Source organism: Schistocerca americana, chromosome 2 (genome assembly GCF_021461395.2).
Source record: "Schistocerca americana isolate TAMUIC-IGC-003095 chromosome 2, iqSchAmer2.1, whole genome shotgun sequence".
Classification (NCBI taxonomy): Eukaryota; Metazoa; Arthropoda; class Insecta; order Orthoptera; family Acrididae; genus Schistocerca; species Schistocerca americana.
In genome coordinates, this window is record NC_060120.1 from 53826449 (window position 1) to 53847642 (window position 21194).

Below are 21194 nucleotides of genomic sequence, written 5' to 3' on the forward strand. Positions count from 1 at the left end.
CAGTTTAGACATGAAGAGAATAGAAGCTTTCAGATTGTGGTGCTACAAAAGTATGCTGAAGATTAGATGGGTAGATCACGCAACTAAGGTGCTGTATAGAATTGGGGAGAAGAGGAATTTGTGGCACAACTTGATTGGAAGAAGTGATCGATTGGTAGGACATATTCTGGGGCATCAAGGGATCACCAATTTAGTTTTGGAGGACAGCATGGAGGGTAAAAATCATAGAGGGTGATCAAGAGATGAACACACTAAGCAGATTCTGAAGGATGTAGTTTGTAGAAGTTATTTGGAGATGAAGAGGCATGCACAGGATAGAGTAGCATGGAGAGCTGCATCAAACCAGTCTCTGGGCTGAAGACCACAAGAACAACAACAACAACAACAACATCTCTAATGAACAAAAATCTCAAATGGTTCGTGACTAATTTACTTCAAAGTTTTATACACTACTCTGATAAAAGTTTATACAGACATATGCTACATAATTCTTAATGTAACCATGAATGAGTTAGTCAAATTGGATGGAAATCAGTAGGTGTGATGATGTACATTTACAGAGAAACAAGTGATTACAATATCTGGCAAATTGGATGATTTATTTCAAGAGCAAGAGCTTCACAAATTGAAAAGTAATGCATTCATCCACTTCGGGCCCAGTGCAAGTAGTTACTTGGCATGACATCGATTGATAGAGTTGTTGGATGCCTTCCTGAGGGATATTGTGTCAGATTTTGTCCAGTTGGTACCTTCGACAATCAAAATCCGTAGCTGGTTGGCATCCCTTCCTATAGTGCTCCAAACATTCTCAATTGGGGAGAGATCCATTGACCTTGAGGCCAAGGTAGGGTTTGGCAAGCATGAAGACCAGCAATAAAAAATTTTGCCGTGTGCAGGTGACCATTATCTTGCTGAAATGTAAACTCAGGGTGGCTTGCCATGAAGGGCAACAAAATGGGCAGTAGACTATCATTGACATATCACTATGTTGTAGGGGTGCTGTGGATGACAATCAAAGGGGTCCTGCTGTGAAATGAAATGGAACTCTAGACCATTACTCCCAGTTGTTGGATCGTACGGTGGTTGACAGTCAGGTCTGTATCTCACCACTGTGCAGGGTCTCTCCATCTTCACTGGTCGGTGGGGCCAGTTCAGAGCAGACTCAGATTCTTTATTTGCCATTGACCACATGCACTGAAATAGGCTTTACAGTTGTGTCAAGATACATAAGAAATTACTACATTAGTTAGTGTTTAGCAGGACTCTTCACTAAAGACAATTTTACTTCAGTCAGTGAGATACCAGGATGAATGTGTCCAACACCATTGCAAATGGCCTTGTTCAATTACAGAGGTCAAGATAGTCATAATAATGAAGAACCCGGTGCTCTGAGTGCCACACTGATGCTTGCTGGGTCCTCGTGTTCTGTCATGTCTCTAGGTCAACCGCTTACATCTTGACACTGTGGTCACACATGGTTCACCCCTTCTCCCAACATCGTTGATTAGTGGCATCACTCCTAATCAAATGTTAAGAAATTCACCCATTACTCCAACCAGCTCCTTTGAGCCCAACAAGGAATGAAATTCCCAAAGACTTTATGCCCTGGTATTAACATGTCTCCTGTTTACTATCCTTGTCATCTGTGCAGTGAAATTGTGCTCCAGTGACACACATTCATCCATTGGCTGCCAAAGTTTACAATTTTACATTTTCTGTTGATTCATGTGCGAATATCAGTTTGTGACTAGTTTGCATAACTCCTGGTGGTGCATCATCTTCTTGTCAAAAAATAGGTGTGTGTGTGTTTGTGTTTGAGGAAACATAGCAAAACTCCTGAAGTTCTTGACCGATTCACTTAAAATTTTTACATAATACTCTAATAAATATTTGGACATACACACATGGAGCTGTTACGTTAATAAAAATCTCAAAAAGTTCTTGACTGATTTACTTCAAATATTTACATGCTACTGTAATATACAGTCAGGTGTACATAGAATATATATTTTTTTGAAGCAACTATGTTGGTGGTGCAGGTTTTTTATTAAACATCATAATATTAAGTGTATATCGAGCACCTGCAGGTAACTTTACCGTATTTACCTGAATCGAAGCCGCACTTTTATTCCGGGTTTTGCAATCCAAAAAACCGCCTGCGGCTTAGAATCGAGTGCAAAGTAAGCGGAAGTTCTGAAAAATGTTGGTAGGTGCCGCCACAACTAAGTTCTGCCGTCGAATATATGCAGCGCTACACAGGCATGCTTTGCAGGGACAAAGATAAATGCTGGCGCCAAAATCTCTGTGTCAGTATGTTGTTGTTGTTGTTGTTTTCAGTCCTGAGACTGATTTGATACAGCTCTCCATGCTACTCTATCCTGTGCAAGCTTCTTCATCTCCCAGTACTTACTGCAACCTACATCCTTCTGAATCTGCTTAGTGTATTCATCTCTTGGTCTCCCTCTACGATTTTTACCCTCCACGGTGCCTTCCAATGCTAAATTTGTGATCCCTTGATGCCTCAGAACTTGACCTACCAACCAGTCCCTCCTTCTTGTCAAGTTGTGCCACAAACTTCTCTTCTCCCCAATTCTATTCAATACCCCCTCATTAGTTATGTGGTCTACCCATCTAATCTTCAGCATTCTTCTGTAGCACCACGTTTCAAAAGCTTCTATTCTCTTTTTGTCCAAACTATTTATCGTCCATATTTCACTTCCATACATGGCTACACTCCATACATATACTTTCAGAAACGACTTCCTGACATTTAAATCTGTACTCGATGTTAACAAATTTCTCTTCTTCAGAAACGCTTTCCTTGCCATTGCCAGTCTACATTTTATATCCTCTCTACTTTGACCATCCTCAGTTATTTTGCTCCCCAAATAGCAAAACTCCTTTACTACTTTAAGTGTCTCATTTCCTAATCTAATTCCCTCAGCATCACCCGACTTAATTTGACTACATTCCATTATCCTTGTTTTGCTTTTGTTGATGTTCATCTTATATCCTCCTTTCAAGACAACTGTCCATTCCGTTCAACTGCTCTTCCAAGTCCTTTGCTGTCTCTGACAGAATTACAATGTCATCGGCGAACCTCAACGTTTTTATTTCTTCTCCATGGACTTTAATACCTACTCTGAAATTTTCTTTTGTTTCCTTTACTGCTTGCTCAATATACAGATTTAATAACATTGGGGACAGGCTACAACCCTGTCTCACTCCCTTCCCAACCACTGCTTCCCTTTCATGCCCCTCGACTCTTATAACTGCCATCTGGTTTCTGTACAAATTGTAAATAGCCTTTCGCTCCCTGTATTTTACCCCTGCCACCTTTAGAATTTAAAACAGAGTATTCCAGTCAACATTGTAAAAAGCTTTCTCTAAGTCTACAAATGCTAGAAATGTAGGTTTGCCTTTCCTTAATCTATTTTCTAAGATAAGTCATAGAGTCAGTATTGCCTCACGTGTTCCAACATTTGTGCGGAATCCAAACTGTCTAGAGTGAGACAACAGCAAACGTGGAAGAATATACGTATCATGTCTTGTTTATATTCGTATTATTCTTATACCTAACAGTGGTACAGTCAGAAATGAAGCACAGCAATTGATTAGAATTTTAAATCTAAGATGACTCTAATTTCTGTGCTGAATGTAATGTACTAGAGAGGCGTCTGCAAAGATTTTCAAATGGAGAAAAATTTTTGCTAAATTCTCGTTCAGAACATCTATCATACACAGTCTATTATTTGGTTCTTATTGATCATTATCGAAGAAAGCCGCAGTGTAAGTAACAACAAATAGCAGTCTTTTGCCATTGTTTCGCTAATGATACGATTCCTCTCTTTTGTTTTTTAATTGTAAGCGGCGGTAGCGTGCACAAAAGCAAGCCATGCCTCGAGCGGCGACAGGTCGTAAACACACATTATCAGAATGCGACAGACAATGCATGATACAGTACAGTAATGCATTTTCAGCTTAGAGTGACGTAAACACCTATAACAAAGACAACAGCACTTATCAGATCAAAGAAAAATAAGCAATCAATTCAAACCAGACGAATCACGTGAAAAAGGAAGAGTACCCGTATAAATACGGACGGAGCACCTGACGTATAGCAATGGCTACCTGATAAAGCTTAACTGCTAAGCTTACGACTCAAACCAAACTACTGTAGCTGTATCGTCATTCATTCGACCTAAATTCTGTCTCATATTACAATGGACCAACTTTGTTTTGATTTGGAGGTGCGGCCTAAAACTATTTTTTTCCCTTGAATTTCGAGTCTCAATTTTCAGATGCAGCTTAGATTCGGGAAATTTTTTTTCCCTTGATTTCGAGTCTCGTTTTTCAGGCGCGGCTTAGATTCGAGTAAACATGGTAATCTGTTCGTTAACCACCTTGAAGCTGTACTGGCCCATTTAACAACCAAAAACAAAGAAATAGTGGTTGCTGGTGATTTCAATGTAGATTTCCTTGAAGACTCTCCCAATAAGAACTTATTTGAGTTAGTAATACTATCATTCAACTTAATTTCCACTGTAAAGTTCCCCTTTAGGGTAGCCAATTGCTCACAAACAGCATTGATAATATCTTTATAGAAAAGTTCAATGAACAAAATTATATTACAAAACCAATAGTCAATGGAGATAAAATCTGTTAAATCTGAGCTCAAGATAATCAGTAAGCCAAAAATTGATTATTTTAGGACACTCTTCAGAGACATTCACTGGACTGATGTTTACAGTGCTCTTGTCTTGAATGAAAAATACAACACTTTTGCTTATTTGAACACTGTTTTCCCCTAAAACTTACCAAGGTTAGTGCAAAGTCTACAAAGAAGCCATGCATTACTCAAGGGATAGGGATATCTTGTAAAAAAACAAAATGGGAAACTATATCTGTCAGTCCAAAACAGTTCGAATGTTGATGCTATAGCACATTACAAGAAATACTGCAAAATATTAAAGACTGTAATACGGACATCAAAGCAAATATTTTACAAGGTAGAGATTGTCATATCAGATAACAAAATAAGGACAATATAGGATATAGTGAAGGAGGAGACTGGTAGAACGAGATATGAAGAGGGGCAAATAGCATTAAGAGTAAATGATACATTGGTGACAGATGTGTATAGTGTTGCAGAACTTTTTAACAAAAATTTCATAACTGTTACTGAAAAGATGGCGTTGTCAGGTTCTGTAGATGCTGCTATGGAATGCTTAGACCAGACATTTCTAGTAAGTTCCATAATATAATGGAATAATGAATTTGACCCTCACTACCCCAGCAGAAATAATGTCCATCATAAAATCTTTAAAATCAAAAACATCTAGTGGGTGTGATGAAATATCAACAAAGCTAATTAAAGAATGTGATTTTTAGTCAAGTAACATATTAAGCTATCTCTGTAACCAGTTGTTTATCAGTGGAATATTTCCTGAATGGTTAAAATAGGCTGAAGTTAAGCCACTGTTTAAGAAGGGAGATAAAGAAATAGCATCAAATTTCCGTCCAATTTCACTTTTGCCAGCATTCTCAAAAATGGTAGAAAGTAATGTACAATCAGCTTTATAACCATCTTATCTCAAATAACATACTGTCAAAGTCACAGTTTAGATTTCTAAAGGGTTCTGATATTGAGAAGGCTATCTACACTTACAGTGAAAATGTGCTTAATTCATTAGATAAAAAATTGCAGGCAACTGGTATGTTTTGTGATCTGTCAAAGGCATTTGACTGTGTAAATCACAATATCCTTTTAAGTAAATTAGAATATTATAGTGTAACAGGAAATGCTGCAAAATGGTTCAAATCTTATATCTCTGGCAGGAAACAAAGGGTGTTATTTGGTAAGAGACATGTATCAAGCTACCAGGCATCATCCAATTGGGAACTAATTACATGTGGGATCCCACAAGGTTCCATTTCAGGGCCCTTACTTTTTCTTGTGTATATCAATGACCTTTCATCAGTAACATAACCAGATGCCAGGTTCGTTTTGTTTGCCGATGATACAAACATTGCAATAAATAGCTAATCAAGTGTAGTCTTAGAAAGATCAGCTAATAAAATATTTTTGTACATTAATCACTGGTTCCTAGCCAATTTCTGTCACTAAACTTTGAAAAAACACACTACATACAGTTCAGAACTTGTAAGGGGTGTCCCACGAGTATATGCCTAACATATGATGACAAGTAGATAGAAGAAGTGGACAGTGTTAAATTCTTGGGATTACAGCTTGATAATAAATTCAACTGGGAAAAGCACACCACAGAGCTGCTGAAGCGTCTTAACAAATCTCTATTTGCAATGTGAATTGTGTCAGACACAGGGGATATAAAAATGAAAAAGCTGGCATACTATGCTTACTTTCATTCCATAATGTCATATGGGATTATTTTTTGGGGCAATTGATCAAGCCAAGCTAAAGTTTTCTGGGCACAAAAATGTGCAGTAAGATTTATATGTGGTGTGAACTCAAGAACATCCTGCAGAAGCCTGTTTAGGTAACTAGGGATACTGACTACTGCTTCCCAATATATTTATTCTTTAATGAAATTTGTCATTAAAAATATATCACTTTTCCAAACCAACAGCTCAATTTATGGAATCAATACTAGAAATAAGAATAATCTTCACAAGGATTTAAAGTCACTTAGTCCTGTACAAAAAGGTGTGCATTATTCAGGAACGCACATTTTCAATAACTTGCCAGCAGCCATAAAAAGCTTAACAACCAATGAAATTCAGTTTAAGAGAAGCCTAAAGGATTTATTAGTGGCCAACTCCATTGATGAATTTCTCAGTAGAACCAACTAATTTGTGTGTTTGTGTGTATATATATATGAGTACAATATAACTTCTGCACAATTTCAGTGCAGTAATGTGTTCATTGTAAATAAGTGTGTGTGTGTGTGTGTGTGTGTGTGTGTAAGTACAATCTAACTTCTGCGCCATTTCAGTGCAGTAATGTGTTCATTGTAAATAAGTATTATAGTAGTTGTATTACACATTTATTACCTTATAAATAAATAAATAAATAAATAAATAAACTATTTTTATTTTAAATTCAGTGCATTAGTATTTGTAAAATGATTCTTTCATGTAGTGTTCATTAAAAAATGACGATCATTCCACTTGGGACCTGTGGAATGGTACATTAGCTTATTTGTTTGAGTTGTAAATATTTGTCATGTATTGTTGTTTTTCTGACATGTCCCACATCCTGGAGGACCTCCTCACTACGGATCAATTGGAATGAAAGTGAATCTAATCTAATCTCAGTGAGGAAGAAAATGCTGTTGAAATGTGCAGTTTTCCCCCAGTCACATTTAACCACAAAAGCAGTGATTTCATTTTAAGCAACTTCAATTCCCAATCAAGATTTCATTTGCAACAGCTGTAAACAAGTGTGAGGGTGTCGGGTGTCGGGGGGGGGGGGGGGGGCAGAAGATGGCCAGAGGGGGAGAGGATATGGACATAGAGAGGAGGGAGGAAGAGATGGATAGGAAGAGGGAGAGGAGGAGGAGTGAGACAGGGTATAAGAGTTCATGGACATTGAGAGGGGCTAGGAGGCGATGGACAGAGAGAGGGAAGGAGAGAGAGAACATACATCCAGTTCCTGTACATATTTAGCAATTGCAAAGCATTGCTGGATTCACTAGTATAGAAATAAAAATGTCGTTCATCAGTTATATTAAAGCTGAAGGACACCTAGAATACAAAAAATAACTTCTTAGTATCTCTCACACATCCCAAGAAATTTCAACAAGAGAGAACTTTGTTAGTAGTGACAATTAATAAGATTTTTCACCTGCATGAACAATTCTACCTTACATTTCACCATCATCGTGAAAGAGACTAATGAAGTTAAGAGTGCTCCCTGATAGAGTACCAAGGGAAGAAGAACAAGAATGTCCACATTCTCAGCACATTACATCCTAAAATAGCAGTGACCAAAGGAGGGAAGAAGAGCCCAGAAACTGTTACCTCTATAATGGCACAAAGTGTGTTGTGGACATCATTGATCAAATGATTCATAAATATTCAATTACCAGTGCATATCTTTTGCAATGTTGTAGACATGGTAGCAGTAAATTTGTGAATCATCTACAATTGTAGGGAAGCAGCATACTCACGCCTTATATAATTCAAATCAGTCTTTCCATTTTGTGCCAGCCTAGTCTGCTGTAACTAGCTCTGACGTCACAAATATTGCGCAATACTTTAAAATGAAGTAAATAACCTGAAACATTTCTAGCATGTCAGGAGTAATACAAAATCAATATGTGTTGGATATCAGTTCAGTAACTTTAACCATTTTCGAAATTTGGATGTTTTTCTGTAAAAATCATTGGCGCAACAGGAAAGAGCTAGAAACTTAAAAATTTATATTTAGATTCCTTTTGCATAATAATTTAGTAGAAACAGTGTTCTGGATCTCACAAATTTAAATTTTAGTTGAAATTCATGATTTTCTGGTTTTTGTCTTAGGAATTAAGGAAGCAAGATAGATTAAGTAGGTGAATAGATAAAGCTAGGATGTATAAATTTCAGTAGAAGGGAGATCCGCTATAATCATAAAAATGTGAGAAGTTTCAACAGAATAACTATAAAACTATAGCTATAGTGTATCTCCAAAGAGCAAGTTCAGAGCTCGTCTACTGCATGTAGTATAATTAAATTAATTCTCTCGCCCAAAATATTTGACTTAGCCACGTCAGACTTTCATTATGATTACTTACTTGTGTGCTGATTGCACAATTAAATTGAAAGCTTCATTGGCCATCAGCAAAGGAAGAAATGATTTATTTGATAACTTAAAGTAGTGCATTACTAGCCCTGCGGCTAGTCGGGAGAGCAGATTTGATCAGGCGTTCCCTTAGCCGTCCGCACCGCGGCTTTATATATAAGAATGCTGCGTGAGAAAAGGAAGGCCCCAGTTTTCTCCAGACGCTGATTACCTCACCACCTGTGCCGGGAGTCGTGTCGCATCGGTATCATTGCTATAAACAGCCTCGGATGCCGTAATAAGTTACTCTGGATACGCGTAACCATGAAATCGTTTTCGAGTGAAGTGTTAATTCTGGGGTGACTTTAATGATCTATCTTCAGTTTGTGTATGTCGTATTTTCACGTGCCGCCGCAGGACAGACATTCTACCATTATTAGCGTGGCGTTTGATGAGCATTATCATCAAATTATGGCGAGCATTCACTTAAACATTTAATTTGAACAGTTATAGTGGCATCAGCGCATTAGACTCTGAACTGCTCTGGTAGTTGGATTGTGTGGATTCTTTTTGGTCTGTGACTTTCAGAATATAGTGAACATTTTAGAGAGAATGGGTTTTGATTATGAATCCCAGACGATCTCCTAATTCCTCAGGGCTATAAGCTGTAGCTATAAATGTATTTCTCAGATGAAGTGGGCACTAGGAATTCTAATTACAGGCTTCACGTTTTGCCAATCACTTTCTGGTTGCCAATATTGTAGTTAGAGAGCCAGTGTTGAGAACGGCAAACAGCATAAATACAAAACATTTATTCTATTATTCCACCTGCCGCCCCACACAATGAAACACCAAAACTAACTTGAAAAAGAAGGCATTCATTCTATGGCTGATTAAAAAATCTTACAAATGGGAAGCATCAAAGGGCAGGACAAGAACAAGAATGTCAACTGAATGAAGAGCTGACTGTAGTACTGTACAGGAAAAAACAAAAATCCAAAAGAGATGTCAAATTGGAATGTACTAAGGAAACAAGGCCAATGACATTAATTGTGAGAATTGAGGAAAAGCTGATATGTGAAATGAGTACAAAAAGCTCCAATAATCTCCTCAAAGTACGATTTCAATGTTCAGAAACAAATAGGTGAAATAAATGAAGAAATCATAGGAATTTTAGAAATAAGTCACATTCTTGGTAGACATGTAGCATTTTGTGTCAAAAAGTTGCTGCTGTGGTGCCTTGTCCTAGAGAGCAGATTGCTAATACTGCTCCATACTGTTTCTAACCAGCTAGTTGTAATTTCTCCTGTCATGCCATTGATTCCTGCCTGAAGTTAGGCAGAGATATAGATTTGGGGGCAACCGTACCGTAGAATCCCATGGATGGCAGTGCACCAGTATTTCTTGCAAGCACAGATTTTACCGTTGGGCCAACTTGTGGCAATGGTGCAGCACGCATGGATCCAAAAGAGACAAAGTGAAAGCCACTGCAAGCTAGACCTTCGTGCCACGTGGATGTTGATGCTGATCACAGATTCTGTGAGTGGATACCTTGTGGGTTCAGTACAAAGTGCAGTCCTCACCGACCTGTCCACGAGTTTCAGCAGACATCGATCGTTCACTCTGTCCCCTTGTGTCCACAAATTTACGACAGCCAGTGAGATGAGAGGTAATTTGTGTATTCGGCTCTCCTTAGCCAATATATCATACTATGCATTTGATCAATGAGGTGTGTCGCACCCTCTGGGGTCAGTGAACAAACTATTTATCACATTCACTCAACCGCGGCAAGTGAAGATTTCAGATTATACCTCTAAGTTTTTCATGTACCAGCCAATGCCAGCAAATGTATTATTATGTAATCATGTATTTGATGAATTACCATCACCTGAGCCCATGAGCTGAACTTAGTGCATAGGTATGGCAGTAAAACCTGACTCACAGCACAACGGACTTGATACTGGTGAAAATAACCCATTTCCAACTTGACACGTGACCCCAACTTGATCTATAGGCAAGCACTTGGTGACAGACTTCATTGGCAGAAAAGACGCAGAACCACGAGCAGACTCCCACACAAATGTTTCTATGGTGACCTGTAACCACATGCACGTGGTTTGAACATTGAATGTTTATTCTTTTTGTATATGTGTGTTTCTTCGCGTGTGTTGCATTACCCTCAGTGTGTGAAAACTTAGCTATTGCATTATGACAACTACGGAGGAACTCCAAAAGGCAATAGAAGAACTGTTGGGAGCTGGCTCACGAAAATTTCCATGCGCGAAACAGCGCCACACCAGCGCCACCGTCACTGGAATGATGGCTAGCACAGGACACATGTTGGTTAGGCTGCCTGTCGTTTGGCCCCACAATCCTTTAATGTGGTTTAGCCAAGTTGCAAGATGTAGCAAAGATGTTACTTGCAAGCTCACCAAATTTGGGCATGTAGTGACCCAGCTCGATCAAAACTACATGGCCAAAGTGTGGAACAATCATGGCCCCACTGGTGCATTCCTTGTGTAAACGTCTGAAGGAGCAGTTAATCTGATGGATTTTGTCTTCTGATGAACAATGGGTGCACCAAATTTGGGCATGTAGTGACCCAGCTCGATCAAAACTACATGGCCAAAGTGTGGAACAATCATGGCCCCACTGGTGCATTCCTTGTGTAAACGTCTGAAGGAGCAGTTAATCTGATGGATTTTGTCTTCTGATGAACAATGGGTGCACCAATTGCAGCGCCAAGAGGAATGCGACAATCGAAGACCTTCTTATTTCCTGGGCCAACTGTGGGCCCTCGTGCAATCTGATATGGTTCTGGACTGGCTCTTGTCCACTGTCTGTGTGCACAGTCTCCACACGTAGGTGCAATCAGTAATAGCTGCACAGACAGGTATGCAGTTGGATGCTATTACAAACTTGTCCGATCACGTGCGTGATGCGATGGTAACAGCATCTGATTATGATGGCCATAGTAGAATATGACACTGTACCCCAACCTCCGGGGTGGCACACACCTCCCATATCCACTGCCTTAGACACAGTTGGCACACTCATGCCCAGAGGGCAGCAAGCATTGCACCTGCAACAGATCTGACTACAGGTGACACAGCTCGCGCAGTCAACAGTGCAGCAACAGCTGTTTTAATGGTACCCTGCCGACAGCTGAACATCCTCTGAGTATTTACTTTTGGTACCATGATCGTTTTGGCAATGAAGCAACTGAGTGTTGTTCACCACGCTTACACCCAAATGCCAGCTGCGACCAGGCCTAGATGCATCTGGCTGCAGTGCAGTATCAAACTGTCTGTTTGTAGTGGAGTGGGGTGGGGGCGTGGGTTATCTCGTCGACACTGGTTAGGATTTGCCCATTTTGTCTCAGATAATGTTAAGAGACCATAGAAAAGCTGAATCTCTGTGTCTTATGGCAGCTAACAGTTTGCCACATAAACATACAGTACTCATCACTGGAATTTAGACCTCGGGCTGTGCCACACAATTGCCTGGGGTTCACTGTGACCAACATCAACAAGCCAATCCTGGGTACAGATTTCCTTGACCATTATGAGCTACCTGCTGACATTGCCAATATCCAACTGATCAATTCTGCAATGAGCTTAAAGACAGTGTGACAGTGACTGCAGGCTCTTCAGCATAAACCCATGGCATGCTCCGGACTGTACACAGACATCCTGGAGAAATTCCTCAAGCCTACTCGCCCATCTGGGACACTGAGGGAACATGAATGCTCTTCCACATTATAACATGCCTGGCCCTTCCACCTTGTGCTGCATATGTCACCTCACACCCAATAGGCTTGTGATAGCAAAGGCAACCATCAAGCAGTCCATGGTCCTCCGCCTTATATGTAGTACTGAAAAAGGATAATTCATGGCACCCATGTGTGGACTACCATGCACTGAATTTGAGTACAGTGCTAGGCAGTCACCTGGTGCTCCACCTGCTGGATTTTAACTACGCCTTGGAGGCTCGACTATATTCAGTAAGATAGCTTGTGCAAAGGTGTACAAAATTCATGCTGGAAGACGTATATATAGCACAGCAATTGTCATCCCCCTTTAGGCTGTTCAGGGGTAGGTACACGACCTACGGCCTTTGGAATGCCGCCGAGACTTGGCAGTGGTTTGTGCAGCAATACTGGCATCATTATAAACCCACTGAAGAGCGTATTCAGGGTAATGGAGATTGAATTTCTACGGCATCTTATCACACCTAGCGGGTCCAAGCCTCTGCCGGACAATGTAAGACAATCTTGAACATGCCATTCCCACAGACCCACAAAGGCATCCAGTGATAACTCGGTATGAACCCCTGACTGCAGCATAACACGTCCCCACAGCCAAAACGAAAGACCCCATTACGTGGACGTACGCAATGGAACAAAGCTTTGACAAGTCCAAAAGGAGTCTCGCCAAAGTGATGCTGCTCGCCCAACCAATGCACATTAGCTGCAGTTGTAGAAACCAGCCAGATTGCTATGGGAGCTGCACTCTAACATTGTGTTGACAACAGCTAGCAGCTGCTCAGTTTCTTTTCCCATGAGTTATCAGTTTCACAGCCCTCATGGAGCATGTACATCTGCGAGTTTCTTAGATGTACCAGGCAGTGAAGTACTTCTGTTGTTCAGTAGAAGCCACTCTTTCATTATTTTCAGTGACCACAAGCTGATAACACGTGTATTTTGGAACAGCAACATCAGTTGTTCGCCGCTCCAATAACAACAGCTGGAGTGTGTCGCAGTTCATCATGGACATTCACCTCATTTCCGGGATGGACAACATCATCGCCGACTGCTTGTCCCACAGTTGTGTTGTCTGCTCTCCTGTGAATTTTGAGAACATTGCACAAGAACAGGAGTATGGTGAACAATTAGATAGCTCCCGCCACGACACCTCCAGTGGTCTATGACTGGAGCTATTACCCATTCCCAGTTCATCCTGCAAGATTTGGTGTGACTTTTCTACAGACACTCATAGCCCATTGCTCCCAAGAAGTTCCACCTCAGTGAATTCAACTGCTTCCATGGGCTTTCACATCCTGGTGCAAAGACCACAGTTACGCTCATTGCCACTTGTTTTGTCTGGGTGGGACTCCAGAAAGACTGCTGGCGATGTGCATGCACCTGCACTGCATGCCAGCATGCTGAAGACAGAAGTCATACCCATGCTCCCATCGGCTCCTTCCTTTCTGTGATGCACTGTTTCACACCCATTGGCTCCTTCCTTTCTGTGATGCACTGCTTCGCACTTTTCCACGCAGTCAGTGTCAGCATGCTCTTTTCCAAAGCAAGAGATGACTACTGACAATGGCCGTCTATTTCATGCACTGGCCAGAGGCAACACCAATACCAGATATCACAGCCAAGACCATCAGTACTGCCTTTGTGGACACCAAGATGGCTCACTTCAGCTGCCCCAGTCATGAAATAACAACAGATTGCAGCCGCCAGTTCAAAAGCGCACTGTTTACATGTGTCACCTGATTGTGTGTTGTGTGGCTATCGCCCAATGTCTAATGGGTTGGTTGAATGGCTCCATCGAACACTGAAAGTGTTCCTGAGGTGTCGTGATGTCACCTGGACAGAGGCACTTCCAATCATACTCATCAGCCTCCGAGTAACACTGAAGGATGAGATTGCCGTTACACCTGCAGACTCATCTGTGGTCAATCGCTCACCATCCCTGGTGAATTCATGTAGGAGGTACCACTGTCACATGATGCCTCATCCCCACCACTGGTAGAATGCGTGCATGGTCAGATGGCTGGTCCCCAACCACAGTCGATGATGTGGCATAGCTCTGGCAGAGTATCTGTTCATGCTGATTTACAGTGCATAGGCACAGTATAGCCACCATTTAGCTTGTGCTTCTCAGGACCGCACCGTGTGGTCATCCACTATGAGAAGACTCTGCAGATCAAATTCTATGGCAAGCCATCTAAAGTTGCCATGACAAACTCAAGCCAGCTTATGTTCTGACTGTTCTAGCTGACAGTCACTTCTTTTACCAAGTGGAGGACCTGACAACTGGTCAGGCAGAGCCCAGTCACATAGCTACTGGTGACTCACCGACTCTGCCAACTGCCAACTAGAAGCCATGTACACCTCAAGCTACCCCACCCACCCAGACAGACGCTTGGACCATAACCCTCACAGGTGCGCTCACTGCCCCTACCACAGCAGCCAGCGGACTAGTTCATGCAAGATGGCTGCCGTGAGTGTTTCAAACACCCGTGCTGCATTATAATGACATCATACTGCATGATGCAGCTTGCACGCAACCTGCCTGCTGCCTGCCATTTAGGCACTGTCTCCATCGGGCCGCCTTATCAGCTGTGATCTCTTCTCCAGTTGAGCTCAGGACTTCACTTCCCATCTCACTAGCTGTTTGTCTGTTGCAGCTCCTGGATGTGCTGTCATGTGTCCCTGAATGTGACTGCATGAGGCATTGAGGCTGCATTGACTCCCACATCAGTCTCTGCATTGCATTCTCAACAAGCTCCAGACACCACCCTGCACATCTCCAGGCTTGTCCATTGCAGTTTCCGGAATTCCATTCAAGTCCCAACAAATCTGTGTTTGCACAAGCCTAGACTCTCCATAGTCTCCATGCCCCCAGTGTCATGCAGGTGTCATGCATCGAGGACCACACTGTGTTTCCGCGTCAGATGTGTCAGGAACTCATTGCCTTTTGAACAGCACATCCATGTAAATGACGTATTCATGTCTTTAATTCGTGTTAGCCAGACTTTGTTTGTTTACCAGTGCCCTCCATGCCATCCAGTCACCATTAACTGGCATACCGCCATCACACTTGCGCTGATGTCAGCACGAAGCATGCAAGGCCCAAACATCTGCGGGCTGCAGACCTATTGCTTTTGCTCTCTGCTCTCCAAGTGTGAATCTGTGAGGCGGCCTTATCACAGAGTTTCAAGGATGGCAGCACACTAGTATTTGTCCATGAATGCAGATTTTACCATTAGGCCAACCTGTGATAGTGGTGCAGTGCCCACAGGTGCAGAAGGCACAAAGCAAAAGCTAGTGTGCTCTATACCTCTGTAGCATGTGAACGTTCACACCAATCATGGAATCTGTCAGTCGCCTACCACATGGCTCGAGTACAATGTGCACTCCCCACCGATGGTTTCGCAAATCTGAACACGCGCCGATCATTCGCTCCATTCTGTTGCATCCACAAATTAAATGCACCCTGCAAGACGGGAAGTAATTGGTGTGTTCAGCCAGATCTGTGTCCTTTGTCTTTCCGCAGCTGTGAGATATTACTATTCCCTTAATCACTGAGTAACTTGCACCCTTCGAGATCAGTGGTCATTCTATTTACCGCAGTCACACGACCACAGCGTGTGAACATTTCAGTCATTACCTCTAAGTCCTTAATGTACCAACTGATGCTAAGAAATTTATTATTATGTAATCATGTGTTTGATCAATTACAATTATCTGAGCCTACACCCTGAACTTAGAGCTTGGGTGTGGTAGTAAAAGCTGGCTCACCACATAACATACTTAAAAGGAGTGAAAATAACCCATTTCTCACTTCACTTTTATTTTATGATCATTGACAGTGTTTGCAACATGACCAATTGCGTAGCAGTTGCTATATGTATTAAGTACCTGTTCCAGTTACTTGACAGAAAAAGTTTAAACTAACCTTAAAGAAATGTATAATTAATATAAGGCCTTACATGTTACTATTTTACATTTTTCATAAATGATGATAAATTTTAAATACCCATTATTATCATTATCCTTAGCACATATCATCACAGCTATTGATTATTCATTCAGTTGTTCCTTGGTTAATAATTTGTATAAAACTTTACAGAAGAGTGTTCATGGACTGACAACTGAGGTTACCAAGCATACTGCTGAACTAGAAAGGTTACAGGGAAGGCGAAGGGATGCAGCACATCTTGCAGAGGGTGGTCAGCGCCAGCTGATGGTATTGAAGGAACGTTCCCAGGAACGACAACTAGAAGTAAATATGTTGCAGTTCCGTGTCAGTCAAGCAGAGAGGGCATTAGCCAATGAAGACAACCATGTGTTCTCACTTGAAAGACAACAGCTTGAATTACAAAGGGTAATAGTTTTAAACTTACTATTCTGAAAAATAAATGAAACAAATAGAATATTAACTTACCAATACTGAACATTCATTTAAACACAGAATTTTTTTCACTAAGCAGTAATTCAGCTGCTTATTGTATTCACAGAAAACTTAAGTGCTTGCCGTCACCATGCTGTTAGTTATGAATTTAACTTTACTGCTATACAGGGTGAGGCAACGAGGCAACTAATTTAATCACCTAACTCTTCTCTTATTAAACACTTTTATAATCTTCTTTCACATGGAATAGTGACCAGAAGCTCAAGAAACAAAGAACAATCTATTTTTCTTATTTATTGTTTGGTCACTATTTGTCTGGTGAAGAAATTTTACAGTTACTGTATCTTTAACAAGTCAAAAGCTGCTTGCAGTGATACATTTAAGTGGTTCAACCAGGTCATTAGTTCCTCTTAGATAGAAATGAGGTTAGAATTTGTTTATTTATCTATTTATTTCTCCTGATAAGATTAGAGCCTTCAGATCCCTTCTCACATCTTACCAGACATCATTTAACAAGACAGTATTGCAATTTATATAGCACATGAAAAGTATAAGTCATAATGATAATAATTATTATTATAATACTAACATTATGTGTAATACTGAATATATATGAAATTTAAGAAAAGGCAGCAACTTCCTTATTATATTCTTGTTGAATGTGAGCAGCAACATCTACCAGTACAGGAGGAATCAATATGGAGAAGAAGATGATTGGTCAGAAGAAGAAAGAGGAACCATTGAGTAAGATTAGCAGATGATACAGAAGGAAAGAACATAAATAGAAAGGCTTGAGGAAAATATAGGGATTTACACTGTGACAGACATCCTGGTTCCTTGTGGGATGGACAGAAGGCAGTTGGGTTTTGCCTAGAGGGGAACCTGTAGTAATGATAGCAGCTAAGGCTTTAATCTTCTCTTGAATTCAGAGTGATTTAGAATAAGATGTAGGTTACAGGGTAATTGTTCCACACATGTGGCTGAAATGGAGAAGGAGATTTAGTGTTACACAAGATGTTGGACATATTCGATTTGGTGATGCAGCTATGGAAAGATGATGGTTATCTGATATGTGAGGAGAGGTGCTGAGGGACACCAGTGACTAAGAAACTGATGAAGTGAACAAAACGTGAATATGGCTTAACCTATCTGGTTGCAGCCAACCTGACTGAATACAGGAAGGACTGATATGATAAAACAACCTAAATGTTGCACTCATAACTTACACAAGTATTCATAGCTAACTTGAATTGTTTGGACTTCTCACTATTTGTGTTGTGTTGATGTATATGACACTATTAAAGGTTTGAACTTCACTAATTTTTGTTTTATTTCAGGTGGAAGTATTTTTGTAAGTTTTTGTGTTGCATAAAGGCATTTAAGGTCTTTATCTGTTCTTTTTTCATACAAGAATTGGACACTGCTAAGATGTTTTGAAGAAACTGTTTCAAGAAGATGTCCAATGTTCAACTTTCGGTGTGACCTGATGTTGAACTGTGACTTCACAGGATCTAGTATAAAATCCAGGTTTTGTGTTCATCGTGATACTGAAAAAAGATTAGCATTCATACCTGATACAGTAGTTTAATATCCCACTAGCAGAGGCATCTTAAAGATGAAGAACTGTCTCAGCTTTTCTGCATGGTGGACAAAATTTGCTCTAGGTCTGTTAAAAGAACCATCCTGATGTTTGTCTTAAGTGACATATGGAAGCCGCGAAATATCTGAGTCACAATGAACCACCTGGATATGAGTTACTTTTCTTAAAATCTGACTTCCAATTCATTTTGAAAATGTTGTGCTTTATAGTTTATTCATGCATCTAGAACATGTATTAATGAGAAAATGTTGAAGAAATAAAGCCGCCAGTCAGCTAGTAGAGAAAGCTGATAGACATGTTGAAGTTTTGAACATATTATGGAGGAAAATAATTTAATTCTAATGATGAACTTGTGTTAACCAGTTTGATGTAGAAATCAGCCGAAGTTGCAAAATTCAGTTTTTTTTATTTAATTGATGATTGGTTTTGTGTCCTAGAACCATTCTCAAGTCATCTAAACAGGAGAAATGGTGTATTACATCACAGTGCAACCTGTGTATGTTTGTCCTGCCAATGGCACTGAGAAACTTGACTTAGACACAAGTATGTACAATATTAAGATGTTTTGTGTGCTGTCATGGAACACACCATTTTTTCTGCCTGAATGATTTGAGACTGGATTCTGATACCCTAAACCAATCACTGGTTAGATAAAAAGAACTGAATTTCATAACTTTAGCCGTTTTCTGCATCAATTTGAAGACGTCTTGGTGTTGTAGTCATCAGTCCAGTTCTGGTTGATACAGCTCTTCTCACTAGTCTATCCAGTGCAAACCTTTTCATCCCTGTGTAATTATTGCAGCCAACATCCACTTGAATCTGCTTACTGCAGCTGCAGTCAGGTCTTTGTTTCTCTCTACAGACCCCCCTTCTTCACACTCTTCGTTTCATTACCAAACCTATATTGCTTGATGCCCCACTCTGTGTCATGTCAAATGATCCTTTGTTTTAATCGGGCTATAAAATTTTTCTTTGTGATTCGATTCTGTAACTCTTCGTTATTATCCCATCTACCCATATAAACTTCAGCAATCTTCTCATGTAGTGCCAGATTTTTAGAGCTTCTGTTCTCTTCATGTCTGTATTGATTATCACCCCTGTTCCACTTTTGTGCAAGGGTACACTCATCACAAATACCTCCACAGAAGACTTCCTCACACTTAACTTTATATTTCTTGTTAATAAATTTCTCGTTTTTCAGAAATGAATTTCTCACTAATGCAGTCTATATTTATTTCCTCTTTACTTCTGCCATCATAAGATATTTTGCTCCAAAAATAACACAATTCATCTCCATATTTTCACTATCTCATTTCCAAATTTAATTCCCTCAGCATCATCACCTGTTTCAGTTTGACAACACTACATTACCCTTGTTTTATTTGTGTTCAGCTTATAATCTCTTTCCAAGATAGTAGCCATTCTCTTCAGTTGCCTTTCCAAGTTTTTGCCATCTGTGATAGAATCACAGTATCATCAGCAAATGTTCAGTTTTAATTTCTTCTTCATGAACTTCAATTCCTTTTCCAAATTTTTCCCTGGTTTCCTTTACTAGTTGCTCAAGCTACAGATTGAATAACACCCTATTCTCAATCCATTCTCAATTTCTGCCTTCCTTTCACCTCCTTTGACTCTTATTGCTGCAATCTGGTGACTACACAAGTTGAATTTTATCCTACCTTGATAATTTCAGGGAGTGTCCTCCAGACAATATTATGAAATGCTTCCTATAAATCTACAAATGATATAAATGAAAGTTCGATTTTTTTCCAATCTATATTTTAAAGAAGTCATGGGTCATTGTTACATTGTAACTAATCTTCCGTGAGGTTGAGCTCTGCTAGTCTTTCTGTTTGTGTGTAAATAATTTTTGGGATTATTACACTCTTCTTTAAGTCTAAGGGTATATTGCCTGTACATATATTTCATACCAAATGGAATAGTTATGTCATTTTTGCTTCTCACAAAGATCTTAATAATTTAGAGAGAATATTTCTGTTGGTCTCTGGTTGCAACTTACGTCTTCCCATGCTCTGTCAAATTCTTCTCGCTGTATCATATATTCCATCATGTCTTCATGTACTTCCTTTTCCCTATCCATTAACACTGCTTTCAAGTTTCTTTCCTTTGCATAGATCTTCTACATATTCCTTCCACCTTTCAGTTTTCCACTGTCTCACCATCTGATCTCCTGATATTCGTAGAGTTACTTTTTGTCAGAAGACTTCTTTAATCTTTCTATGTATCACATCTAATGTAAATGGATGCATAAAAAGTATACTCACCAAATGGCAGCAGGAGAAAACACATATAAAGGTATTGAAATATACAAGCTTTTGTAGCCAGTGGCTCCTATTTCTGACAGAAGGGTTGAAGGGGAAGGAAGAGGGGCAGGAAATAGGTAGAGTTCAGAAAACTCGTTGAGAGCCACAGGTTAGCAGACTTACTGGACATGATGTGAAGGAAAGATTGATTCAAATGGTTCAAATGGCTCTGAGCACTATGGGACTTAACACCTGTGGTCATCAGTCCCCTAGAACTTAGAACTACTTAAACCTAACTAACCTAAGGACATCACACACATCCATGCCCGAGGCAGGATTCGAACCTGCAACCGTAGCAGTCGCGCGGTTCCGGACTGAGCGCCTTAGCTGCGAGACCACCGCAGCCGGCAGGAAAGACTGATTATTAGGGACTGCACCAG

The 21194-nt window shown here is 40.3% G+C and overlaps 1 protein-coding gene across 3 annotated transcripts in view; it reads left to right on the plus strand.

Annotated features, from left to right (window-relative positions):
- Positions 1-21194, plus strand: part of LOC124594228 (coiled-coil domain-containing protein 39) — a 481265-nt gene that overhangs the window by 337034 nt on the left and 123037 nt on the right. For all 3 annotated transcript variants that reach the window (XM_047132594.1, XM_047132593.1, XM_047132592.1), the window contains one exon: positions 16609-16863. In XM_047132594.1, the coding sequence (XP_046988550.1) occupies positions 16609-16863 (255 nt within the window). The remainder of the gene's footprint in view (positions 1-16608; positions 16864-21194) is intronic.